Here is a 27941-nt window from a genome sequence, read left to right on the forward strand (position 1 = left end):
AGCACTTTTATTCAAACATTTAATTTTTAAATAGCTCAGTTGTCAGTTTACTGATTAGTTGAAGTGGACAAGCAGAAGACTGACTCTTCAATGAATTATACAGTTCACTTCATAGCTAAGAGATTGATAAGGTTCTTTCTGAATTTCACCCAGAGGAATACATATATAAATGGATTAACACAGCTGTGCAGAAATCCTAAACTTTGATTTCCAACCAGAGCCCTATCAATATGATTACGCTTCTCACAGGTTTCATCAATAAATTTGGTCTTCATCAGTATGTCAATGAACATAGTAATGTTGTACGGTAGCCAACAAATTACAAAGGCCAGCACCACCACTGTGATGACGTCCATGACTTTGTGTTTCTGGCGTCTCTTTGTTTGATACAGTTTCAGGATTGTCACAGCGAAACAGAAAATTATGACAACAAGTGCGATGAGAAAGTTGATAAAATGATGCAAAAACCTGATATTCATTTTCCATGTTTCTGTCAATTTACCATCGAGTAAATAACAAACCTTTCTGTTGGAATTAGGTAGAGTATATTCTCCCTTGTGTCGAACTGGTAAAGACAGAAGAATGGCCAGCAACCAAACAGCAATACAGGCCAGAAATGGTCTGTTGCATCTGTACGTCTGTTTGGAGTAGATAGTTGCCAAATAGTGATCAATACTGATACAAGCCAGAAACAAAAAGCCACTGTAGAAGTTAACTTCCTGTAACATGCTGATAATTTTACACATGGCATCACCAAACACCCAGCCGGATACAGCATCCACTGCCCAAAAAGGCAAGGTCACGGCAAAGAGCAGGTCAGCCACTGCCAGATGAAGCAGGTAGATGTCTGTGGATGAGATGGTCCGTCGATTATAAAGTAGGACAGTCATTACGATAATATTCCCTGTCACAGCGAGGAAGCACACTAGACTATAGATAACAGCCAGAATCGTGTTGATTGACTCGTTCACGACAGAAGTACAGGGTGACGTGTCTGGGTCAATAATGTAATCATAGGAAATTGTATAATCTTCAAATATATCACCAAAGTCAAAATCGCCAATATCAAACTTCAGGTTGTCCATTTTCTGAAAGATAGAATATCACAGAGTGAGAACAATCTATCGATAATAGCCAGTGTTATGTTGTTTGATTTGTTTCCTGTGGAAGTATAGGAAAATATGTTTAGACCATCGTCAACTTCAGCAGGTTCAGCATAATTGTCAAACAGGTTGTTCGATTTGTCTCAAGTCTCTTCATGAAAGCAAACAGTAGCTGTAACTAAAGACTCAGAATAAAGCCAACTTGTGGTTTTTTTTTAAACTTTGCAACTAGGCACACACACACAGAATACTAAAGACACCCCCCTCACCTCCATCCAGAGCCCCAAAAATTCCTTCCAGGTGAGACAGAGGTTCACCTGTCTTCCAACCTAGTTTACTGCATCAGGTGCTCCCAATGTGGACTTCTCTATATCAGGGAGACCGAACGTTAACTTAGGGAATGGTTCACCGAGCATTACAGCCGGGCCCATAGGGGCTGATCGGACCTCCCAGTCACCACCCATTTTAATTCCCCTTCCCACCATCCTTCTGACATGACCATCTTTGGCCTCCTCCATTGCCAAAACAAACCACTGTGCAAATTGGAGGGACACCTCCTCATCTTCCGCCTGGGCAGCCTACAGCCTGGAGGATTCAACATTGAGTTCTCCAATTTTAAACAACCTCTCTCCCTGTCCCCTGACTCCCTTCCCAGCCCTCCCCCCTTCCCTTCCACTCCTCCCAGCCACCAACCGGATTCATTCCTTCTATTGACCAACTAGGTCTTACCCTCTACCTGTCTACATCTATCCCCACTTCACCACCCTGCCCCTATCAACCCCTTTATCTGCAGCTCCCCCTACACCCACCCCCAATCCTGAAGAAGGGTTACACCCACAACATCGACTTCTCCACCTCCTGATGCTGCCTGGCTTGCTGAGTTCTCCCAGCCTCCTGCCTGCCTATCCTGGATTCCAGCATCTGCAGTTTTTTTTGTCTCCAATCAAATGAGTTAAGATACCAACATACATTCTTTTTGCAGAAGATAGACTCCATCTTGCAAAACAGAGTAGGTTTATTACATTTAAGTCAATGGGTAATATTAAATGTCGATAATAAAGGATGATAATCATTATGATCGTGTTCCCTGGCACACCAGATATAGATAACAGCCAGAGCTGTAATGATTCAAAAGTCACTAACCATAAGGGTACAAGGACTTATGTCAGGGTGAATGTAAGAGTACCTGCCACCAGTGCAGTTTTCAAACAAATCAAAAAAGTCTATATCATCATTGAAAGAAAACAAAAATAGATCAGGAATTAAGCACTCATAAAGGAATATCGGGTTACTGAACATGGACTTTGATAACAGAGCTGTTTTGAAATAATGTCTGATAGGATAGATAAAGGATTTCTATTATTTGGAATTTAAGAGGAGGTTTATTATAAAATTCATGCATCTATGATGTCAGAGAATATGACAGAACTAATGACAAATTTTGTAAATAGTCTGAAAAAATAATAATTGGAGTAAAGAGAGATTTCTTGGATTGGACATGGCATTACTGAGAGATCAGTGCTGTGTAATGTAAGGTGTGTGGTTTATAAATATCAACATCATTTATCTTAGAGTTTGACTTCTAAACTAATGCATGAGGGTTTCAGCCAAATGTGTAAGTGGTTTTAGTCTTTAACCTATCAGTTTTTCTGAAGCCTTGATTTTAGATAGATGTATATATTGACAGAAGCTTACATGGAAATCAGGGTTGTGAGGACAATGCAAGAAGACGTTGGGGTGATAAGTTGAGTATGTGGGCACACTGGGAGATGGGGGCAGAGTAGCAGTACAGTATTCATGCTCATGCACTGAGTTTGGTTGCTCCATCCACTTTTACTTATTTTTCTTTATTCTCTGCTTTTTTTTTCCACTTTATTCTGACATATCTTCTCTGGGCAGGTTCAAAGTGTCCAGAGAGTCTGATGCAGGTCTCTCCCCAGAGGTGGCAAAGGGAGTCATGTTTATGCCCCAGTGACTGCTGTGGAGGAGAGGGCGAAGATGGGTTCTGGATGGTGGAGGAGGGAGGTGAGGATGGGTTCCTGGTGCTGGAGGAGGGAGGTGAGGGTGGGTTCCAGGTGGTGGAGGAGAGAGGTGAGGATGGGTTCCAGGTGGTGGAGGAGAGAGGTGAGGATGGGTTCCTGGTGGTGGAGGAGAGAGGCGAGGATGGGTTCCAGGTGGTGGAGGAGAGAGGTGAGGATGGGTTCCTGGTGGTGGAGGAGAGAGGTGAGGATGGGTTCCTGGTGCTGGAGGAGGGAGGGGAGGGTGGGTTCCTGGTGGTGGAGGAGGGAGGTGAGGATGGGTTCCTGGTGATGGAGAAGAGAGGTGAGGATGGGTTCTGGGTGGTGAAAGAGGGAGGTGAGGATGGGTTCCAGGTGGTAGAGGAGAGAGGCGAGGATGGGTCTGGGTGGTGAAGGCGGGAGGCAAGGATGGGTTCCTGATGGTGGAGGAGAGAGGCGAGAATGGGTTCCAGGTGGTGGAGGAGGGGGTGCGAGGGTGGGTTCCTGGTGGTGGAGGATAGAGGCAAGGATGGGTTCTGGGTGGTGAAGGAGGGGATGCGAGGGTGGGTTCCTGGTGGTGGAGGAGAGGGCCGAGGGTGGGTTCTGGGTGGTGAAGGAGGGAGGCGAGGATGGGTTCCTGGTGGTGGAGGAGAGGGGCAAGGGTGGGTTCCTGATATTGGAGGAGGGAGGCGAGAATGGGTTCCTGGTGATGGAGGAGGGGGACAAGTTTGGGCCCAGTGCCCGCAGCAGGACCAGGCAGCTTCAGCAGTGGCTGCATTGCTGACAGTGGCCCAGTGCAAACTCATGGCAAAGGCGTGATTGGTCGCGGCAAGATGGTGACGAGCGTTGCGGTGAGGTGAATTGATGCTGGCTGACTACCTCCTGCTGCTATTGGTCTCTGTGTCAGAGAAAAGGCCTGGATTCAGGCCATAGCCAAACTCTTAAGGAGAATTATAATGTTGAACTTCTAACTTATTTCTTTCTTTTCTATTTTATACCTAAGATATTGAATCTCAGGAGAAAGTGAGGTCTGCAGATGCTGGATAGCAGACTCAAGTGTGTAGTGCTGGAAAAGCACAGCAGGTAAGGCCGAAACTTTGATTCTCCTGCTCTTCGGATGCTACCAGACCTGCTGTGCTTTTCCAGCACCACACTCCCAACCTTTGTATCTAAGACAGCACTGGGAATGCTGACTTTGTATAGTTTTCAGGGTACTCCTATATCCCTGTACTGGAATGTACATGACAATAAAATCTAATTCTAATTCTAATATAATCTTTCCCGAATGACAGTGTCAAAGAAGGCCATGTGCATGGGTATATTCTTTTCTCTGCATTTCTCCTGCAGCTGTTGCAGGGTGAAAATCATGTCTGTTGTGCCCCTCCATGGCTGAAGGTCGCACTGCAATTCCAGGAAAAGATCCTCAGCCACACGAAGGAGACAGATGAGGAGGATCTTGCAACGACATTTCCAAATGTCGCCAGCAGGAAGATTCCCTGTAGTTACCACAATTGGCTTATTCCTTTTTTTTTGAAAATGCTCATGACTGTGTGATCTTGGATCCCAAGATGCTGTCCTTCTTCCAGATAAAGCAGACAAGGGTGTGTATCTGATGTGGGAGCTCTTTGCCTCCACCCTTCAATGTCTCAGTGGAGAGACCGTCAACTCCAGCTTTGTTGTTCTTCAGTCTGAGGGTGGCCTTCTTTACCTTGTGTAAGGTTGGGGTATTACTGATATTATGAAAATGTGGGTGTACCTTTCAGAGAATGAAGGACATGGCAAGTACACCGAGTGCTGGAGAATTTACAAAGTAACATTGTGCAAATTTGTTAGGTTTGTTTTCATTAGAAAAAGGGAGATTGAGGAGGGACCTGATTGAGTTTTAAAAAATCATAAAGGGTATAGACAGGGTGGGTAGAGACAAGCTTTTTCCCAGGGTGAAGGATTCAATAAGGAGGGCTCACGCTTTCAAGGTGAGAGGTGGAAAGTTTAAGGGGGATACACGTGGCAAGTACTTCACACAGAGGGTGGGGGGTGTCTGGAACGCGTTGCCAGCAGAGGTGGTAGAGGCAGGCACGGTAGATTAAGTTAAGATGTGTCTGGATGGATGCATGACTAGGTGGGGAGCAGAGAGATACAGATGTTTAGGAATTGGGTGACAGGTTTAGACAGTAGATTTGGATTTGCTCAGATTGGAGAGCCAAAGGGCCTGTTCCTGGGCTGTAAATTTTCTTTGTTCTTTGTTCTAACATACAGATAACTTTAATATAAGTTCACCTTAACTTTTCCATATACCTGTACATATATCACTAAATAAAAACAATTCTCATCTAAACTCTTATCAGTCAAATCCGCGATAACACATCTGCGATAACATTTTTTTGACCTGCAACATGTACGATATTTAAATTAAAAGGCTGTAACATAAGACTTCAAAGAAATAATCTCATATTCTTGTCTTTAAGAATGTAAGCGGGTTGTGATCTGCGTACACAATTGTCTCCGACACATTGTTAGTGACATTAAAATGCTGTAAGGCTAGTACCAAACGTAATAGTTCCTTTTCGATTATGGAGTATTTCCTCTGGTGGATGTTGATCTTCTTCGAAAAGTAAACAACTGGCAGTTCAATCCCATCCTCATCTTCCTGCAGGAGTACAGCTCTAACTCCAATGTCACTAGCATCGATGGCGACTTTAAAAGGTTTTGAAAACTTTGGTGTAGCTAAAACCCGCTTGGTGCTAAACAAATATTTCTCAATGGTTTTCACCCAGGAAAAGGGTAATATTGAAGAGGAGAAGAATGAGATACGAGATATTAGACTAGAAATGATCAAGGTTAGTAAGGGAGAGGTGTTATCAATTCTAGAAGGGGTGAAAATAGGCAAGTCCCCTGGGTCCGATGGGATTTATCCGAGGATTCTTTGGGAAACTAGGGAGGAGATAACGGAGGCTCTGGCTTTGATCTTTGAGTCGTCATTGTCTACAGGTTTAGTACCAGAGGACTGGAGGATTGCAAACATTGTGCCCTTGTTTAAGAAGGGCAGTAATGATAACCCAGGTAATTATAGACCAGTGAGCCTTATGTCTGTTGTAGGAAAAAGTTTTGGAAAGAATTATAAGATGGGATTTATAATCAAGTAGCAGGCAACAATTTGATTGGAAATAGTCAACATGGTTTTGTCAAGGTGGATCGTGTCTCACAAACCTCACTGAGTTATTTGAGAAGGTGACCAAGCATGTGGATGAGGGTAGGGCAGTTGATGTGATGTACATGAACTTCAGTAAGACCTTTAATAAGGTTCCACATGGTAGGCTGTTGTAGAAAATGCAGAGGCATGAGATTGAGGGTAATATAGCAGTTTGGATTAGAAATTGGCTTTCTGAAAGAAGGAGCGAGTGGTGGTTGATGGAAAATATTCAGCCTGGAGTCCGGTTACTAGTGATGTACCACAAGGATCTGTTTTGGGACCACTGCTATTTGTCATTTTTATGAATAACTTAGACACAGGCACAGGTGGATGGATTAGTAAATTTGCAGACGACACTAAAGTTCGTGGAGTGGTGGACAGTGTGGAAGAATGTTTCAGGTTAAACTGCAGAATTGGGCTGAGAGGTGGCAAATGGAGTTCAATGCATCTAAATGTGAGGTGATTCACTTTGGGAAGAATAAAAGGAAGGCAGAAACTGGGTCAATAGAAAGATTCTTGATAGTGTGGATGTGCAGAGGAATCTTGGAGTCCATGTACATAGATCCCTAAAAGTTGCCACCCAGGTTAATAGTGCTGTTAAGGTTTTATTGGTCGAGGGATTGAGTTCCAGAGCTGTAATGTCATGCTGAAACTATACAAAGCGCTAGTGCGGCCACACTTGGAATATTGTGTACAGTTCTGGTCATCCCATTACAGGAATGATGTGGAAACATTGGAAAAGGTGTAGAGGAGATTTACCAGGATGTTGCCTGGTCTAGAGGGAAGGTCTTATGAGGAAAGGCTCAGAGACTTGAGTCAGTTCTCATTGAAAAGAAGAAGGCTAAGAGGGGATTTGACAGAGACATACAAGATGATCAGAGCATTAGATAGGGTAGACAGTGAAAGTCTTTTTCCTAGGATGATGATGTCACCTTGTACAAGGGGCCATCACTACAAATTGAGGGGTGATAGATTTAAGACAGATGTCAGAGGCAGGTTCTTTACTCAGAGAGTGGTAAGGGTGTGGAATGCCCTGCCTGCCAATGTAGTTAACTCAACCACATTAGGGAGATTTAAATAATCCTTGGATAAGCACATGGATGATGATGGTATAGTGTAGGGAGATGAGCTTAGATGAGTTCATAGGTCAGTGCAACATTGAGGGCCGAAGGTCATGTTCTGCGCTGTATTGTTCTATGTCCTGTGGTGAATATTGATTTCAAATGGTCGAATGCCTCCTGGGATGGTTCTGAAAATGTGGCGCTTTTCCAGCAACACATTTTCAGCTCTGATCTCCAGCATCTGCAGTCCTCACTTTCTCCTGGGATGGCTCTGTCAACCGAAACTTTGTGTTCTTCTTCACCAATCGGTTAGAACAAACTTTCGATAGAATCCGCTCAGTCCAAAGAATCGAAGCTCCTCTTTCTTCGAGGTTGGTCATGGAAATTCCTCGCTGGCCTTTGTCTTTGCTTTCCATGGGGTCAACTTTCCATGGCCAATATTGTGTCTCCCAACAACATCACCTATGCTTTAGCGAATTCTGTTTTATTTATGTTTAACACCTGTTTTGCTTCTCATAGTCGCTCAAAGAGCTCTGCTAACTGTACCATGTGATGTTTCCAGGACTTACTAAAGATCATTACATTGTCTAAATAGAGTGCACGGTTTGTTAACCTAGCCACATCTCTGTTCATGAGTCTTTGGAATGTGACGGGTGTGTCTTCATTCCAAAGGGCATCACTTTAACTGGATATAGCCCATTTGGGGTTACAAACGCAGAAATTACTTTCGCCAACTCTGATAAAGGTAACTGCCAGTAACCATGCATTAAGTCCAACTTGGTGATGTAACTGACTTGTCTGACTTTCTCGATACGGTCCTCTAATCTAGAAATTGGATATGAGTCCGATTTTGTAACAGCGTTGATCTGCTGATAATCCACACAGAATTGTTGAGTCCCATCGGTTTGGAAACTAAGACGATTGACAAATTCCTCTCGTTCTGGCTCGGTTCGATGATGTTCTCATCAATCATGGCCTCCACCTCCATCTGGACCTGTCTGGCTTTGGAAGGATTAAGCCAATAGGAATGTTGTTTATTGGAGCAGTATTCCGTATGTCTACTTCATGTACAATAGCATTACTCCTCCCCATCTGATACTTACATATGTCCTTGTACTACCATAATAAATCTTTCAACTCTGTTCTATTCTCCTGAGACAGATAGTTTACTAATCTATCCCACTCCTCAATGACTTCTTCATTTTTAAATCTATTTTGAGGCACATCAAAATCCATATCATCTGGATTTGATTCTTCACTCTGCGGGGCAGTAACTAACACTTGTTTCTCCAGCTCTCTCTCTCTAGTATAATACAGCTTCAACATGTTCACATGACATACCCAATACCTTTTTTTTTCTATCTTTACTAAATAGTTTACCTGCCTCAACTTTTTCTCAATTTGATAGGGAGCACTAAACCTGGCTTTGATGGGATCTCCTATCACTGGTAACGTTACCAACACATCATTCCCTTGGGAAAATGTCCAAGTCTCAGAGCTTTTATCTGCCCCCTGCTTCATTCTACACTGTGCCCTCTTTAGCTGCTGTTTAGCTAACTCACCTACTCGATTTAGTCTCCCCCTCACCTCCATTACATAATCTAAGCGTGAGGTCTCCGACTTTGGTCCTGCCAATTTTTCTTTAATTAATTTCAAAGGGCCTCTCACTTCATGACTGAATGTTAACTCAAAGGGAGTAAACTGAGTAGATTCATTTGGGGCATCCCTAATGGTAAACAATATGAATGGGATACCTTTATCCCAATCATTCAGGTAACCCTGACAGTACGCTCTCAACATGGTATTCAAGGTCTGATGCCATCTTTCTAAAGCTCCCTGGGATTCAGAATCATATGCACTGGGATTAAAGTGCTTCATACCTAAACTATCCATGACCTCCTTAAACAGCCTAGCAGTAAAATATAACCTTGGTCTGACTGAATCTCTCTGGGTAGCCCATACCACGTGAAGAAAGCTACTAACTCCTCTACTAACCTTTTTGCCTTGATATTCCGTAATGGAATTGCCTCCGGAAATCTGGGAGACACATCCATTATGGTGAACAAGTACTGGTTCCCACTTTTAATTCTCGGTAGGGGACCTACACAATCAATTATAACCCATGTGAAAGATTCTTCAAATGTGGGAATTGGCAGCAAAGGGGCTGGGTTTATTCCTGCTTGTGGGTAACCTACCATTTGGCATATATGACACGTATGACAAAAGTTAACCACATCCTTCAGCATTCCAGAGCAATAAAAATGTTTTTGTACCTTAGCCTGAGTCTTTCATACCCTTAGGTGACCTCCTACAGGTAGTTCATGTGCTACCTGTAACACCTCCTGTCTGTCTGCTATCGGCAACACAATCAGGTCCACTTCAGCCCATTTCTCCTCTGCACTAACCTGCTGTGGCCTCCACCTTTCAGATCATAACCCTCCGGAATATTCTCTGCCTCCTTTTCAGAGTACACATCCACATATATATCTTTTATCATTTTGTCTTGCTGTTGCAAGTCTCTTAGCCTTTCAGGACTAAACATTTCTGTCTGAACTTCTATCTGTTCAGGTTTTTTCTGCACCATTACATCAAACAGGGTGTCCGCTAACTGACCCGCAACTCCTACATCTTTCTCTTTAGTTTTCGCTTTGTGCTGTGACTTATGATAGTGGGATCTGGTTACCACACAGTCTGGGAAAATATCAGGATGTTTCTGTTTTAACTCCTCAGTTTCTTGGTTTTCCTTGGGCTACTCCAGGGATATCACTCCCACTTGGATCCTGCCAAATCATTCCCAAGAACAAACTGAATTCCTGAAACTGACACTTTGTCAATCACTCCCACTGTAACTTCCCCAGTCTGAAGTTGGCATTCCAACTTGATCTTACACAGGGGAATGCTAAATTTCTGTTCATCTATCCCACGAATTACTACACTCTCGGGTAACGGATCAGAACGCATGCATATTCGCTTACTAGCTGTGATTAGTTAGATCCTGTATCTCTCAAACTATAACTTCTTGTTCTTGTCCCCTGTCTTTCTGAGTAAACTTTACCCACAGAGACAAATTCTTTGTAGAAATCAGGTACTAGCTCCATACCCAGCCCCTGCCTCGCTGTGCACTCACCTGCAGCTCCTCAGCTCTTCTTGGGGTCTCCTTTACTACCTTCACTAATGCCACTGGCTTAGCTTCTTTACCACATCTTTTCCCTCAGCACCTTTCTTGAACTACCAGCACTGTGTCTTTTCGTGTCCCACTTTACCACAGTGAAAACACCTGAGGCCTTTCACCTCCTTTCCATCCTCTTGGGCTTCTTTTTTATCCTGTGGTAAATTCTTACCAGTGCTCTCGGCTCTTGGTTTCGTAGAGTAGGATCTCCCCTTCTCCCAACTTCTATCCCTCACAGGATGAAACTCTGGCCAGAAGCTTGTCTTATGCACCAACATGTACTCATCTGCTAATTCTGCTGCCCTACTTATTTCCTGAATTTTCTGTTCCTCCATATGAATTCTTACCTTCTCTGGAAGTGAGTGTTTCAACTCCTCCAGTAGAATAATCTTAGAGTCTCAGAGGTACGATCTATTTTCAAAGCATGCACTCATCGATCAAAATGACTATGATTAAATCTTTCAAACTCATCATCAGTCTGACCTGGTTCCTTCTTTGTCTTTCTGAATCACTGTCTATATGTTTTTGGTACCAATTCATAAGCACTTAAAATAGCTTGTTCAACCTTGTCAGACTCTCTTGACCCCTCATCTGACAGTGCGGCAAATACCTCACTAGCTCTGCCGACCAGTTTAGACTGAACTAGCATTACCCATAAATTCTCCATCCACTCCAGCTGCCTAACCAATTTTTCAAATGAAATAAAGAAGGCTTCAACATCTTTCTCATCAAAATGTGGCAGAGTTTTGACATATTTATATATATCACTACCTTCTCTTTAATCTTCATCTTTTTAATTTGACTTTGCTGGCTAAGTCATAACTTCTCAAGTTCAGAATCTCTCTCTCTTTCTCTCTCACTTTCTTCTCTTTCTCTTTGCTCACCCAAAATCCTTCTTTCTCTCTCTTTCCTCTCTTTCTCTCTCCCTCTCTCCTTCCTCTCTCTCTCTCTCTCTTTGTTTATCTTATCTTATAATTGTTTCCTCAATTGTAATTTAAGTTTTTCTACCTCTACTGCACTTGTCTGCTTCTCTGACACACCTAAGTGTTTGGGTAATTCCCTTAACATTTCAGCTTTACTTTTGTCCTTGGTTAAACTCAAATCTCACTTCTTTGCTAATTCTAAAAGTATTGGCGTTTTTCTTTCCTTATAAACTTTCTTGGCAAATCTGAGAATCATCTTCAAATCCTCGAACTTCTTTAGCAATTTTAAGAACCATTTCTCTCACATTTAACTTAATCAACCACAAGTCACCAAAATCAAACAAATTGTCTCACCTAAGTTTATCTAAACATCTAGGACGCTAACCTGCAAATGTTTAAATGCTGGGAAATTTTGTATCCCCGAATCTATTCAAATCTGTCCAGACCAGTTCAAATCACGGACCCGAGGCCCCAAACTGTTACAATGTGGGGTAAACCTTGCTGCTTAATTTAAAACCAGCAACACAGAAAAGATTTATCCCGTGCAGTAATTTGTAAAACATTGAGTGGCCAAGGACTATTTAAAGTAAACATTAACAACTTTGTTTCTTAAAGTATAACAGAGAATAATTAACTAACTAGTATTTATGATTTCTTCCTCTAACTTATCTTTTACCTTCCCTTCTATAATACTAGTCCGATTAATCTCCTAATTCAGATTTGCAAAACCACATTACTCATCTCAAAACCAGGCAGCTTTCATGCTTCAATTCGGATCTTCCTATGTCTTCCTTTCTTCTTCTTAGGAATTTCTGCATCACAGATTACTGATCAAAAAGGTACTTTTAAGAGAGCTATTTTCAAGCAGTCTGTTTACATGCTGGGTTGGCAGTTCTCCTCTCAACTGTTCAATTTCCCCCAGTCTTATACCTCCAAAGCATCAGGTTGTGTCATTGGCTTTTTTTTTGTAAATATATTTATTAGCAAATTTTGTTTAACTTTACAAACATATAAAATTATTGAAAAATACAATCAATAACAAATATCAGTATAATAAAAAGAAAAAAACACAAAGTACAATACAACCACTGTCTACTAACTATTAACCTACCCTATAATACAAAACAAACCCTAACACTGTGCAAAACAACACCAAAAAAAAGGAAAGCAAAAAAAAAACCCACAAAATACAGAACTGCTACGCTCGGCGCAAAGCTCCCAAACAAAGGAATGGAAGCATTGTATATATACCCGTATTAACTCAGGAGACCCCTTCCAGGGCCCAGGGCTTGACAAATCTAACATCCTGGTTAAACAAAAGCCCTAGTTAAGATAACTGATAAAACAATATCCAAATAACTCAAGTAGGGCTGCCACATCTTATGAAAATGGTCTGTTGTGTGGTGCACCACATTTGTAAAAATGTCCAAGGGAATTTGATCCACCATTAGTTTCTCCCATCCCAGCAATCCCGGCGGGTTCTCAGATACCCAATTCATCAGAATATTCTTCCGTGCACAGTATGCAAGAATATTAAACAGTTTCTTCCCATGCCCGTTTAAAAGTGGTAAATTCGGTAGACCTAAGATGTCGGGTCTGTTTGGACTTCAGTCGTCAATACCCTCCCTATCTCTTCCACCACAGCACTCCAATAAACACAGAGCCTGTGGCATGTCCAGAAGCAATGGGTAAGAGTACCGACACTTATTTTACATTTGGGGCACACTGAAGATGCCCCTTTTTTAAACTTCGGCAGACGGTCTGGTGCCAGATGAGCCCTGTGCAGAATTTCTAACTGTGTAGCACATGTCCTATTTACAGATTGAGATCTTTCAAGTATTCTCCCATATGTTCTCCCATGTTTCAGAAGAGATCTCCACTCCTAGGTCTTGCTCCCAGACCTCACATAACCAGTTAATGTCCTGCCAGGCCCTGCCACCCAGCAGGTGATAGAGGGCACTAACCGCAAGGTGCTTATGGAACGTAGTAACAACCTCTCTGTATCGGGTTTATAGGGCTTAGTGAGAAGCATAATCTTCTTCTGGATGAAATCCCTAACCTGAAAAAAATAGAAAGATCTCTGCTGGGTAACCCATATTTGTGGCTCAGTTGCTCAAAAGACATCATAACCTCCCCCTCAAAGAAGACTCCCAAACTAGAAACTCCTCTCACTGCCCATAGTTTGAACCCTGAGTCCATCATCCCTGGTCGGAACCCTGGCATGCCAACTATAGGTGTAAGTGGCAAAGTCTTGGATAAACAACCCTCACTCTGACGCATCACCCTCCAAGCCCTGACTGTACTAATGACAATGGGGTTCCGGCAGTGGTCCATAACTGTCCTCATCTTATCCATGAACAACAGGTTAATAAGAGGGCACTTTGTTTAGGGGGCTTCAATATCCAGCCATATTGAGCTTATTACCTACCCAATCGCAGACAAAGGACAGCAGGGAACTCAACTGATACCTTCTGATGTCTGGGAAATCAACTCCTCCCCCTCTTTGAGGCAACTGTAATTTAGTAAGTTTGATGAGGGGCCGCCCACGATGCCAGACAAAGGAACCAACCCAACCCATAAGCTTCCGCAGCGTTGATCTGGGAAACATTATAGGGAGCATATGCATGGGATAAAGCAAATGAGGAAGAACATTCATCTTAATGAGAGATATTCGGCCCAGCCATGAAATTGAAAGAGCCTCCCATCTCTGGAGATTTTATCTAATATTGTCGAACAAGTGAGCAAAGTTAGTCCGAAATAACAGATCAAAATTGGGGGTAATAAAAATGCCTAGGTACCAGAATCCTGCCCGTGACCACTTAAAAGAGAATTTAGAGCCACCTTCAACTTCTGGCACATCCTTAAGGTTCCCCAAAGGCATAGCCTCCAATTTTGTAAAGTTAATCTTATTTCCTGAAATAGCCCCAAATGAATCAATACATTGTATCAGATGGGGTACGGAGGTGATCGGGTTCGATACAAACAGAAGGACATCATCCACCTACAGTGTAATCGTGTGTGCCCTCGATCCCATTTCCGGAGCAGTTATGTGGATGTTCTGACGAATGGCCTCTGCCAGTGGCTCTATCACCAACGTAAACAACAACGGTGAGAGGGGGCAGCCTCGCCGACTACCCCTACCAATCCTAAAATTCCCACACTTCACCCCATTGGTGATGACCATGGCCAGAGGGTGGCAATATAAAACCTCCACCCACCTGACAAAGACCCGCCCAACCCAAACTGTTCTAAGACATAGGGTAAAAAATGAGGTCTGCAGATGCTGGAGATCACAGCTGAAAATGTGTTGCTGGTTAAAGCACAGCAGGTTAGGCAGCATCCAAGGGACAGGAAATTCGACGTTTCGGGCATAAGCCCAATGAAGGGCTTATGCCCGAAACGTCGAATTTCCTATTCCTTGGATGCTGCCTGACCTGTTGTGCTTTAACCAGCAACACATTTTCAGCTGTTCTAAGACATAAAAAAGATACGGCCATTCCACTCGGTCAAATGCTTTCTCTGCATCTAAAGAAATCACCAACCCCTGAATCAATCGTTGCTGACAAACTTGGACCATATTCAGCAACCTTCTAATAATATTAGAGGACATACAGCCCCTTATAAATCCTGTCTGGTCCTCTTTAATAATATGGGGCAATACCCTTTCCAATCTCAGCGCCAGGATCTTGGACAGAATCTTCAAATTTTAATTTAATATAGAAATGGGCCTGTACGAGGCACAATCCTCAGGAACCTTCCCCTTCTTAAGAATTAAGGAAATATTAGCTTCTCTCAAAGATGGTGGTAGGCATTCATGATTGTACATCTCTAACATCGGCCCTGGCAGAATCCCTATAAACTCCTTATAAAACTCACCCGGAAGACCATCAGGGCCAGGTGCTTTCCCACTCTGAAGTTGCCTAGCTGCCTCCTCTATTTCCTGAACTGTCAAGGGGGCATTAAGGAGACAGGCCTGTTCCAAGGCCTATTCCAGAGTAAAAGTTTCAAAAAGCCTCATTAATCTTTTTAGCATTGTATGTAAGGACCCCAGCGCTGTCTCTGATTGCAGTAATGGATTGGGGAGCACGCTTTTTCCTAGTCAGGTCAGCTAAATACTTCCCTAGAGAAAGTGAGGTCTGCAGATGCTGGAGATCAGAGCTGAAAATGTGTTGCTGGAAAAGCGCAGCAGGTCAGGCAGCATCCAAGGAACAGGAGAGTCGACGTTTCCGGCATATGCCCGAAACGTCAAATCTCCTGTTCCTTGGATGCTGCCTGACCTGCTGCGCTTTTCCAGCAACACATTTTCAGCTCTAAATACTTCCCTGGCCCATCCCCATATTCGAACAGCCTTTGTCTTGCAAAAGCAAGTTCTTTCTTTGCATTTTCTGTTAGTATTGAATTCAAGGCAGCCTGGAGGGCCATGATCCGCTGTAGCTTAGTCACTGAAGGCTATGCCAAATGTGCCGCCTTGGTGGCTTTCAACTGTGTCTCAAGTAGACGCTGCTGTTCCCCCTTCTGTCGTTTCTGGCTAGCCGAATAGGAAATAGCTAATCCCTAGCAAAGGCCTTAGCAGTCCCCCATAGCCTAGATGGACTACTAATCGTGCCTGAGTTGATAGTCAAGAATTCCTGAAAATCCTTCAAAAAGTATTCCACAAATTTGGAATCCTTAAGGAGAAAAGGGTGCAAACACCAGTGCTGCAAACCTAGCTCTTCACTCTTGGCCTGAACCTCCAAATATACTGCCCCGTGATCAGAGATAGCTATATTCCCAATTTTACAACCCATAATCAAATCCAGAAGGGCTGAGGGAGCCAGAAAGTGGTCAATCTTCATGTGACATTTATGTAGGTTTGAAAAAAAGATGAAGTCCTTGCGGTAGGGTGAAGACATCTCCAAATATCCACCAGCCCCAACTCCTCGCATAAGTCAACCACCTGCTTGGCCTGCGAAGAAATAGTTGGAGGCCCACAAGGCGTCCTGTCCACTGTTGGATCCAAAAGACAATTAAAATCCCCCCCCCCATAATAATGTGTCGTGTTCCAAAAGCATATTCCTCCCCATGTATCAAGGCTTTAAATATCACAAACCATCCCTGCTCATCTTTCACCTGCTCTAATAAGTACTGCCACTTCCCTACTTTTAGTAGTAAAGGATAAAAAGAATACCCGGTCATAACCCCCTGGGTTTCCTGCAACAAAGCGATATCAACCCTTTCCCTCTTAAGGCTAGAAAGCACTTTTTCCTTTTAACAGGCAAATGACTTCCCTTCATGATCCAGGTGCACCATTTAATAACACACTTAGCCATATCCCTTTCAGACCCCTCGGAGGGAGAACCTCTGTTACAAAGCACTCAGCATAAGTAAATAAAGACTCATAGAATCGAAAAACTCTATATACCTTAAACCCCTCGGAGGGAGAACCTCTGTTACAAAGCACTCAGCATAAGTAAATAAAGACTCATAGAATCGAAAAACTATATATACAAAAACTACTCTATCATAACTATAAACAACTATTACTACCAAAAACTACAAAGAAAACCAACTATAAAACCTTGAATGGAAGACTCTTCCCCCTGCCCATAGGGGGCACTCACCCTACCCATCCCCTCCTTCACAGCTCCTTCAAACCTGGACTGTGCCCCAGCCTTAGGCCAGAAAAAAAAACAAAGAGATGATCCTTAAATCAACAGAAAAAAGACCAAGTCAGGCTGAGCACTCCACCCATCCCTGGCTTCATGTCATCCCCTACTTGTGAGTAAAAGAGAAACAGAACAAACAAAATAAAGGGTGAGAAACAACAAAGAACATCCACAAAACTTGCCATCAGAAAATCCAGTTATTAAAAACAAGGAACAACTTATTCCAAGGTCTTTTCCCCCGTTTCCAAAAAGGAAATTATTAGGGAGAAAGAAAGGAATTTAAAAAAGGAAGAGAAAACATGGGGAAAGATAGAAAAGAGAACAAACATTAACCGTATTCTTCAGGCCAATCCATCTATTTTAAAGTGTCCACAAAGTTTTTAGCCTTATCCACTGAGTCAAATGTATAAACAGAGTCCTCGTGGCTGAAACGAAGCACTGCGGGGTATCTCATGGAGTACTGGATGTCCAGGTTCCTCGGCCTCTTTTTAACTTCATCGAAGGAATTCCTCTTTCGAATGAAAGCTACAGAGTAATCCTGGAAAAACATGATTTTTGACCCCTTGTACAGCAGTGCCTGCGGATCTTTTCCCAGGGATCTGGAAGCTTCTATGACTTTTTGCTTGACCTTATATGAGTGGAAGTGCACTAAGACTGTGTGGGGATGCTGCATCGGCCCTGACCTGTGCACTGTAACCTGATAAGCCTTTTCAATCTGAAGCCTGCTGGACTCGATGTGAAGGCCTAAAAACTTTGGCAGCCAGTTTTCAAAGAGGAGCCCGACAATTCGGAGATTTATCCTCTGACCTTGATTTTCGAGGTCGTCGATATGGTTTTGCGATGTCCACACCTCTCGCTCCAGCTCCTGGATCCGACTGGATGAGGACTCCATTGCAGCTCCCGAGGCCTTGGTTCGACCCTCCACCTCCTCCAGCCTCACCCCAAGGCCCTGGATCTCCTGCTCATGCTTCTGCAGCATGGATGTGATTGGTTAGACCTGGGCACGAATCTCCCCACGGATGTCCTCAATCGCAGCCCCAACTTTCAAGGTGAGTCCCTCCATCGCCGCAGCCAATTCCTGTGAGTCTGTCAGTTCCCCGGGTGAGGGCCGGAGAGGCTGCTGCTGCTGCAGTCTCTGGTGGGGTAGGTGCTGCAGGGGAGTGGCCTCCCTGCTGCTGTTTGCTCGCTCCTTTTCCCTTTGGCATCCCACTCCCAAATATTAACAAATATGTGTTCTGTAAGGTTTTAAAATAATAATTCCACCATATAAATTGGCCAGGGATGGCAAAAATCACCGGTATGCCTTGACTGTTAGGCAGAGCTGTCCACAGCAGTTCTACAGAATCGCAGCCACCTTGCCAAGTCTATGTCATTGGCTTTTAAGATTGTCAATATACTCAATTCAAACTGGATTGGAGTTTGATTTTTTTTGGGGGTATAATTTAAACTGATTGGCCGAATTCAAATTTGCATTTTTATCTCATAGCAACTCAGCGAGTGATGTTTGTTCTGAATCCAATGTTACTTTGTAAGTTCTCCAGCACTCGGTGTACTTTCCAAGTCCTTCACTCTCATAACCGTACACCCACATCTTCATAACACTGAGCTCATGGCAGGTAGCAGGCTGTGGGATGTGTTGAAGGACACTTGGATCAATTACAGAGTTCTGATGCAGAATGTCTCTGAAATGCTCCCCCCAATGTTGCTTGATGGCTTCTTTATCTTTGATAAGAGTCACTCCATCATTGCCGCAGAAAGCTGTGGTGGCAGATTCCTTGCGGATATTTAAAGCTGAGACATTCAGGGAATCAAGGGTCATGGGGACAGGGCAGGCAAGTGAATGACCATCTGTGATCCTATTAAATGGCAGAGTAGGCTCAAGCAGCCAAATGGCCTACTTTTCCTCCTATTCCTATTTCTTATGATCTTATCTCAATGTATTAAGTTTAAGGTGAGAGGGGAAACATTTCAAGGAGGTGTGGCAGGCATGTTTTTTGCACAGTGGGTGGTAGATGCTTGGAAGGCACTGCCAGAGCAGACAGTAGAAGCAGAAACATTAGCAATGTTTAAGAGGCATATAGACAGACACTTGAACAAGCAGGGAATACAGAGATAGGGAACAAGTACAGGCAGATGGGATTAGTTTAGAATGGCATCAGGATCAGCACAGACATGATGGGCTGAATAGCCTATTCCTGTCCTGTACTGTTCTGTGTTCTACACTATGATGAAAGGACGTCACATTAGCGGGTTTTCAAATTTGCTGGAATTCTCCTGGAATCCATTAAGTTCTGGAATATTCAGACAAATACTTCCACAATCTTGACAGCCACTTCCTCTAAAACCTCAGGTGCAGGCCATTAGGCGATTTGTCTTCCTTCAGTTCCATTAACTTATCAAATACTTTATCCCTAGTGATAGAGACTGTCAAGATCTTGTCTCCCATTCGCATTTTGCTTATCTGTGATCTTTGGGATGTTTATAGTGTCCTTTACCCTGAGGACTGAAGCGATATATTGTTTTTAATTATATGTCATCATTAATTCCCTAGTTGTCTCCTTAAAAGGTCCCACCCACCTTTTTACGTTTTCGTTTTATATACATGTAGAAAGTCTTACCATTTGCTTTATATATTTCTTGACAATTTGTTTTCATAATCAATTTATGACAAATGTAGCGCCTTCTTTCACACTGCCATGAATTCCCAATGTTTCACCACCCCAAGTAAAGAAATTTCTCCTTATTTCATCCCTTAATTTAAGCTATTTCCCGACTTCTAGACTCACCACCAAGGATAAATATTTTATACCTGGATCTGACTAAAAAGAATGAGGAGTTGCAGACATTTAGTATTAAAAGATTATACTGGAGAAATTAATGGGACTGAAAGCTGGTAAATCCCCAGGACCTGACATCTGCATCCCAGAGGTGGCTGCACAGATAATCAATGTATTGGTGATTATCTTCCTAATTTCTAAAGATTCTGGAATAATTCCTGTGGATTGAAAGATGGCAAATACCACCTCAATATTTAAGAAGGGAGCGAGAGAATTAATGGGGAATGGCAGCCCTGTTGGTCTGAGATGAGTAGATTGGAAAATGCCAGAATCTATTATAAAGGATGGAATAATTGGACACTTGGATGATAATTATCAGATTGGACAAAATCAGCAGGGATTTGTGAAAAGGCCATTTTTAATTAACTTGTTTGTGACTATTGAAAATGTTACTGACAAAATTAAAAAGGAGAACTGTTGGATGTAATATATTTAGATTTTTAGAAGGCCTCAGGAGTGTTTAAACTAATTCAGCAGGGGGATGGGAACCTGAATTGTAGCTTCAATGTATAGGAGGTTGAGAGTAGTGAGGTAATGAATAAGGTTGCAAGGTCGCAGGAGTGTACTGGCAGGCAAGAAGGTGGTTTGAAGTGTGTCTAGTTCAACACCAGGTGATTCAGAATAAAGTGAGTGAACTTGCAGCATGGGTTGGTACCTGGCACTTCGATGTTGTGGCCATTTCAGAGACATGGATGGAGAAGGGGCAGGAATGATTGCTGCAGGTTCCGGGGTTTCGATGTTTCAGTAAGATCGGGGGAGGTGGTAAAAGAGGGAAAGCGTGGCATTGTTAGTCAAGGATGGTGGCAGAAAGGGCATTTGAGGATTTGTCTACTGAGGTAATATGGGCTGAGGTTCAGAGAGGTCACCCTGTTGGAGTTTTCTATCAGACTCCAAATATTTCCAGCGATGAAGAAAAAAGGATTGCAAAGATGATTCTGAATAGGAGTGAAAGTAACAGGGTAGTTGTTAAGGGGGACATTAACTTTCCAAATATTGACTGGAACTACTATTGTTTGAGTACTTTAGATGGGTCAGTTATTGTCCAATGTGTGCAGGAGGGTTTCCTGACACAGTATGTAGACAGGCCAACAAGGGGCGAGGCCACGTTAGATTTGGTACTGGGTAATGAACCCAGCCACGTGTTAGATTTGGAGGTAAGTGAGCACTTTGGTGATAGTGACCACAATTTGGTTACATTTACTTTCTTATTGGAAAGGGATAAATATACTGCAGGGCAAGAGTTATAGCTATGGGAAAGGCATTGCGATTAGGTAAGATTTAGGATGCATAGGGTGGGGAAGGAAACTGCAGGAAATAGACAGAATTGAAATGTGGAACTTGTTCAAGAAATAGCTACTGCGTGTCCTTGATAAGTAGGGAGAAAGTGGCTGAGCAAGGGAACTGTGGTTTACTAAAGAAGTTGAATCTCTTGTCAAGAAGGAGAAGAAAGCTTCTGTTAAGATAAAACGTGAAGGCTCAGTTAGGGTGCTTGAGGGTTACAAGTTAGCCAGAAAGAACCTAAACAGAGAGCTAAGAAGAGCCAGGAGGGGACATGAGAAATCTTTGGCAGGTAGGATCAAGGAAAACCCTCAAACTTTCTGTAGGTATGTCAGGAGTAAAAGAATAAGTAGAGGAAGATTAGGGCCATCAAGGACAGTAGTGGGAAGTTGTGCGTGAAATCCAAAGAGATAGGAATGACACTAAATGAATATTTTCCATTAGTATTCACACAAGAAAAAAAACAACGTTGTTGAGGAGAATACTGAGATACAGCCTATTAGACGAAACAGGATTAAGGTTCATAAGGAGGACATGTTAGCAATTCTGGAAACTGTGTAAATAGATAAGTCCCCTGGGCCAGATGGGATTTATCTGAGGATTCTCTGGAAGGATTGGGAGGAGAATGCACAACTTTTAACTTTGATCTTTATGTCATCATTGTCTACAGGAATGGTGCAAATGTCGTCCCTTTGTTCTAGAAGGGGAGTAGAGCAACCCTGGTAATTATAGGCCAGTGAGCCTTATTTCTGTTGTGAGTAAAGTGTTGAAAAAGTTTAGAAGATAGAATTTATAATCATCTAGAAAGGAATAATTTGATTAGGGATAGTCAACACAGTTTTGTGAAGGGTAGGTCGTGCCTCACAAACCTTATTGAGGTCTTTGAGAGGTGACCAAACAGGTGGATGAGGTTAAAGCAGTTGATATGGTGTATATGGATTTCAGTAAGGCATTTGATAAGGTTCCCCATGGTAGGCTATTGCCGAAAATATGGAGGCATGGGATTGAGGGTAATTTAGCAGTTTGGAACAGAAATTGGCCAGCTGAAAGAAGACAAAGTGTGGTGGTTGATGGGAAATGTTCATCCTGCAAGTGGTGTACTGCAAGGATCTGTTTTTGGGCCACTGCTGTTTGTCATTTTTATAAATGATCTGAATGAGGGTATCAAAGGATGTATTGGTAAATTTGCCACTGACACTAAAGTCACTGGAGTTGTGGACAGTGCAGAAGGATGTTGTCGGTCACAGAGGAACATAGACCAACTGCAGAGCTGGGCTGAGAGTTTCATGTGGGAAAGTGTGAGGTGATTCATTTTGGAAGGATTAACAGGTGTGCAGAGTACTGGGCTAATGGTAAGATTCTTGGTAGTGTAGATGAGCAGAGAGATCTCGATGTCCATGTGCATAGATCCCTGAAAGTTGCCAGGAATGGGGTTGCTAAGAAGGCATATGGTGTGTTAGCTTTTATTGGTAGAGAGATTAAGTTTTGGAGCCCTCAGGTCATGTTGCAACTGTACAAATCTCTGGTGCGGCAGCACTTGTAGTATTGCGTATAGTTCTGGTCACATTATAGGAAGGACGTGGAAGCACTCGAAAGGGTTCAGAGGCGATTCACTAGGATGTCGCCTAGTATGGAGGGAAGGTCTTATGAGGAAAGGCTAAGGGACTTGAGGATGTTTTTGTTAGAGAGATGGTTAAGCAGGAACTTAGTAAATGCATGCAAGATGATCTGAGGATTACATAGAGTGGACAGTGACAGTCTTTTTCCTCGGATAGTGACAGCTAGCACAAGGGGACATAGTTTTAAATTGAGAGGTGATAGATATAGGACAGATGTCAGAGGTAGGTTCTTTACTCAGAATGTAGTAAGGGGGTGGAATGCCCTGTCTGCAACTGTCGTGGAATTGCCAATGTTAAGGGCATTTAAATGGTCATTGGATAAACATGTGGATGGTAATGGAATCGTGTAGGATGGATGGGCTTCAGATTGGTTCCACAGGTCACCGCAACATTGAGGGCCGAAGGGCCTGTACTGTGCTGTAATGTTCTATGTTTTGATGAATACCCCCATAGGAGGCTGATTAGAAAATTTAAAGCACATTAAAGGGATAGGAAATGATGTACTGTCATGCATTAAGGATGTACAAATGGTCAGAAAACAAAACTTTGGAATAAATAGGTCATTCCTGCATTACTAGACTGTGATTAATGGGGTACCACAAAGATCAGTACCTGTTCACAACATGCATCATTGATTTGCAGTTGGGGATCTGTTGTAATATTTCCAAATGTGCAGATGATACAAAACTCAGCAATAATGTATGTTGTGTGTAAACCTAAAACATTTTCAGAAAGATTTAGATAGGCTTAGTGATTGGGCAAGGATGTGGCAGATGGGATATAATATTTTAAAATATGAGGTTATCCACTTTCATAACCAGAACAGAGATGCAAAGTTCAGTACAAATTTTCCTCCAAAAAATACCCATTAACTAATATTCTTTATTGGCTATCCCTCAGCCAATTTTGGATCCACATTCCTATAATCCCTTTTATTCCAGCTTTCTCACAAGTCTGTTGTATGGAACTGTCTCAAACACTTTGTGGGAGGTACGTACACCCCATCAATGACTTTCCATTCATCAGTACTTCTTTTTACCCCTTCAAAAAATCCAACAAGTCAGTTGGACACGATTGCCCCATAACAATTCCATGCCATCTTCCAAATCAATCAACATTTTTTCTGGATGTTGATTAATATTATCCCGAGTAATTATCCCACCACTGGCTTTTGGTTCCTGGGCCAATCTTTAAAACTTTTTTTTTAAACAGACACATAATGTTTGCCATCTCTAGTCTCTCAGTAGCAACTCTGATCAAGGGAAAACTGAAAGATAATTACCAGTGCCCTTGCAATTTCCAGCTTACTGCCTTGAATATCCCTGGATCTCATCTACTCCTGATGCTACACCAAATTTAAGTACCAGCAGTTTATGTCATACATCCAGCTTAAGAATTTCAAACCCTTCTAAAGAACGAGATTTCTCCTCTGCCACCATGATCTGGTCAAACATTTGTCAAAGATGGCAAAGTAGCACACTAATCCTTTCAGCTGAAAATGTGTTGCTGGTTAAAGCACAGCAGGTTAGGCAGCATCTCAGGAATAGGGAATTCGACGTTTCGAGCATAAGCCCTTCATCAGGAATCGAGCTTATGCTCGAAACGTCGAATTCCCTATTCCTGAGATGCTGCCTAACCTGCTGTGCTTTAACCAGCAACACATTTTCAGCTGTGATCTCCAGCATCTGCAGACCTCATTTTTTACACTAATCCTTTCAGCTTTGTCCACAGAGAAAGCTTTCACATTGTTCACCATATTAAAACCATAAGAAATAGGAACAGGAGTAGGCCGTTTGGCTCCTCAGGCCTGCTCGGCCATTAAATAGGATCACGGCTGATTCGACACTCGTGACGAAAGGTGTTGAGATGAAACAGGAAATTATAGACCAGTGAGTCGCTTGTCAGTGATTGGGAAACTACTTGAGAAAATTCTGAAGGAGCCAATTAATACCCTGTTGGAAAGGGCTGGGTCAATTAGGGATAGTCAGCATGGCTTTGTCAGAGGGAGGTCATGCCGTACAAATTTGTGAGAATGTTTTGAAAATGTGACCAAGTGTGTGGATGAGGGAAGTTGAGTTGATGTAGTTTATATGGATTTTAGCAAAACGTTTGGCAAGGGCGCCCAGGGGAGACTGATTGAGAAGGTTAACGAACATAGAATTGAGGGAAACTTGGCGAGATGGATCAGAAACTGGCTTAATAATAGGACACAAGGGATAGTGGTAGAAGACTATTTGAGTGACTGGAAGCGGGTGTCCAGCAGTGGTGCCATAAGGATCAGGACTTGAACCCTCATTGTTAGTTATACACATACTATGGCAAATGGTATTTAACCCTGATAAGTGTGATGTGGTGCACTTTGGAAGAAGAAACATGTTGAGGGAGTATTAAATGAATAGCAGGGCACTGGGTAATGCTTATAGGAACATAAGGATCTTGAGGTAATTATTCACAGATCCCTGAAGTTGGGCAGAGCATGTGAATAAGGCAGTTAAGAAAGAATATGCTTTCATCAGTCATGGCATCGAGTATAAGAGCAAGGAGGTAATGTTGGATTTTACAAAATATTGCTCAGACCACAGCTGGAGTATTGTGTGCAGGTCTGGTCACCTCAAACCAGGAAGAACTTGATAACCCTAGATGGGATACAGAGGACGTTCATGAGAATGTTGCCTGGGATGGAGAAATTGAGCTATCGGGAGAGACTAAATAGGCTTGGATTATTTTCTTCAGAGCAAGGAAAACTGAGGGGACAACGTGATTGAGATGTATAAGATTATGAGGGATACGGACAGGGTGAACAGAGAGAGCAACTGTTCCCCTTGGCCGAGGGGTCAATCATGAGAGGGCATAGTTTTAGGGTAAGGGACAAGAGATTCAAAGGCAATTTTGGACTACATTTTGGACCTGCGTGATTTTCACACAGCAGGTGGCAGGAATCTGAAATGCACTACCTGGGAAAGTAGTGGACGCCAGAAACCCTAAAAACTTTTAAAAATATTTGGATGAGCACTTGAAATATCATAACGTTCAACGATATAGGACAATATAGAACGTAGAACACAGGACAAGTGCAGGAAATTGGGATTAGCATGGCTTTTGTAGTAGTTATGTTGGTGCAGACTCGATGGGCCGAAGAGTTTTTCCTGTACTCTATAACTCTAGGGAAGGGGGCCAAACTTTCTCAGTTGTGGTCCCCAGATGATGTCTCACCAGTATCTTGTATAGTTGCAGTAAGTCTTTCTCATTCTTATACTCCAACCCCCTTGATATAAGGGCCAGTATTCAATCAGAGCTGAAAATGTGTTGCTGGAAAAGCGCAGCAGGTCAGGCAGTATCCAAGGAGCAGGAGAATCGACGTTTCGGGCATGAGCCCTACTTTCTCCTCCAGTATTCAATTAGCCTTCCTGATTACCTGCTGCATCTATGTGCTAGCTTTCTGTGTTTCATGCTCAAGTACTTTGCTTTGCAGCTTTCTGCAGTTTTTCTCCATTTAAATAATATTCTGTTCATTTGTTCTCCCTTCCAAAATGAACAACTTTGCATTTTCCCGCAATATACTCCATATGCCAACTTTTTGCCCACTTATTTAACCTGTCCTCTATAAACTATTTGTATCTCTCTCAAAATCTACCTTTCCACCAATTTAAGTGGCGTCTCAAATTTAGCCACAGTACATTCACTTCCTCCCTCCAGCTCAGTGGCTCAGTGGTTAGCACTGCTGCCTCATAGCACCAAGGACCCAAGTTTGATTCCAGCCTCGAGTGACTGTCAGTGTGGAGTTTGTACATTCTCCCCGTGGCTGCTCTGGTTTCCTCCCACAGTCCAAAGATGTGCAGGTTAGAATCCATTGAATCCCTACAGTGTAGAAACAGGCCCTTCGGCCCAACAACTCCACACTGACCCTCTGAAGAGTATCCCACTCAAACTTATTCCCCTAGCCTATTACTCTATATTTACCCCTGATTAATGCACCTAATCTATGTATCCCTGAACAGTATCGGCAATTTAGCATGGCCAATTCACCTAACCTGCGCATCTTGGACTGTGGGAGGAAACTGGAGCACCCGGAGGTAACCCACGTCGATACAAGGAAAACATGCAAAGTCAACACAGACAGTTGCCTGAGGCTGGAATCGAACGCAGGTCCCTGGCACTGTGAGGCAGGAGTGCGAAGCACCAAGCCACTGTGCTGCCCCTTAGGTGAATTGGCCAGGCTAAATTGCCCAGAGTGTTCCGGGATGTATAGGTTAAGGGCATTAGTTGGGAAAATATAGAATAGTAGGGTAGGGGAGTAGGACTGGGTGGGGTACACTTCGGAGGGTCGGTGTGGACTTGTTAGGCCAAATGGCCTGTTTCCACACTGTAGGAATTCTATGATTCTTAGTCATTAATATTTTTTGTAAACACTTATATGTAACATCATTGGTTATGGATCACCAACTGAAAAGGTACTCCTAATCCCCGCTCACTGTTTCTTGCTTATTAGCCAATTCTCTGTCGTGCCAATATACTGCCTGCAAAACCATGGGCTCTTATCATATGATTTAACTTTTTGCAAGGTACCTTGTTGAATGCCTTCTGGAAGTCCAACTGCAGCACATCTATTGGCTCCTCTCTATCCACTTTGGTTGAGACTTCCTCGAAAATTCCAGATAAATTTGTCAGACACGATTCCCTTTCATGAGGCCGTGCTGACTCTGTTTGACCAGATTATGGTTTTCCAAGTGTGCTGCTCTGACTTTCTTCATAATTGATTCCAATTCTTTTCTGACAGTGAACATTGGGCTAATTGACCGATAGTTTTTGCCTCACTCATTCCCTTTTTTAAAGACACTTCAACAGCAAAATATGTTTTTGTAATGCTGTACTTCCTATAGACAAAAAACTAGTTCTCACAGACTGAGTTAAACACTTACAGCTTATTATAAGCTAAATGTTACGTACCTGTAGCCAATATCCAAAAGTTCCTTTGCTCTCCAAAGGATCTCCAAAAGTTCCTTTGCTGCAGAATTTACACACTTTACAACTCAGCTTCTCCAATGTTTCTCCTCATATCACATTAAATATATTTTATCTTTTAAATTACTTAATTCCATATGTTCTTGATAAGCTTTGT

General features: G+C 42.8%; 1 protein-coding gene across 1 annotated transcript; it reads right to left on the reverse strand.

The window, feature by feature from the left end:
- LOC132817366 (C-X-C chemokine receptor type 2-like) lies at positions 1–27889 on the reverse strand. Its single transcript, XM_060827778.1, has 2 exons — positions 27770–27889; positions 1–1088 (listed from the first exon to the last, which is right to left on the reverse strand). The coding sequence occupies exon 2, from the start codon at positions 1083–1085 to the stop codon at positions 105–107; it is 981 nt and encodes a 326-aa protein (XP_060683761.1). The 5' UTR covers positions 1086–1088; positions 27770–27889; the 3' UTR covers positions 1–104.
- Between the last annotated feature and the right edge of the window lie 52 nt (positions 27890–27941).

The sequence above is a fragment of the Hemiscyllium ocellatum genome, chromosome 7, assembly GCF_020745735.1.
Source record: "Hemiscyllium ocellatum isolate sHemOce1 chromosome 7, sHemOce1.pat.X.cur, whole genome shotgun sequence".
Lineage (NCBI taxonomy): Eukaryota > Metazoa > Chordata > Chondrichthyes > Orectolobiformes > Hemiscylliidae > Hemiscyllium > Hemiscyllium ocellatum.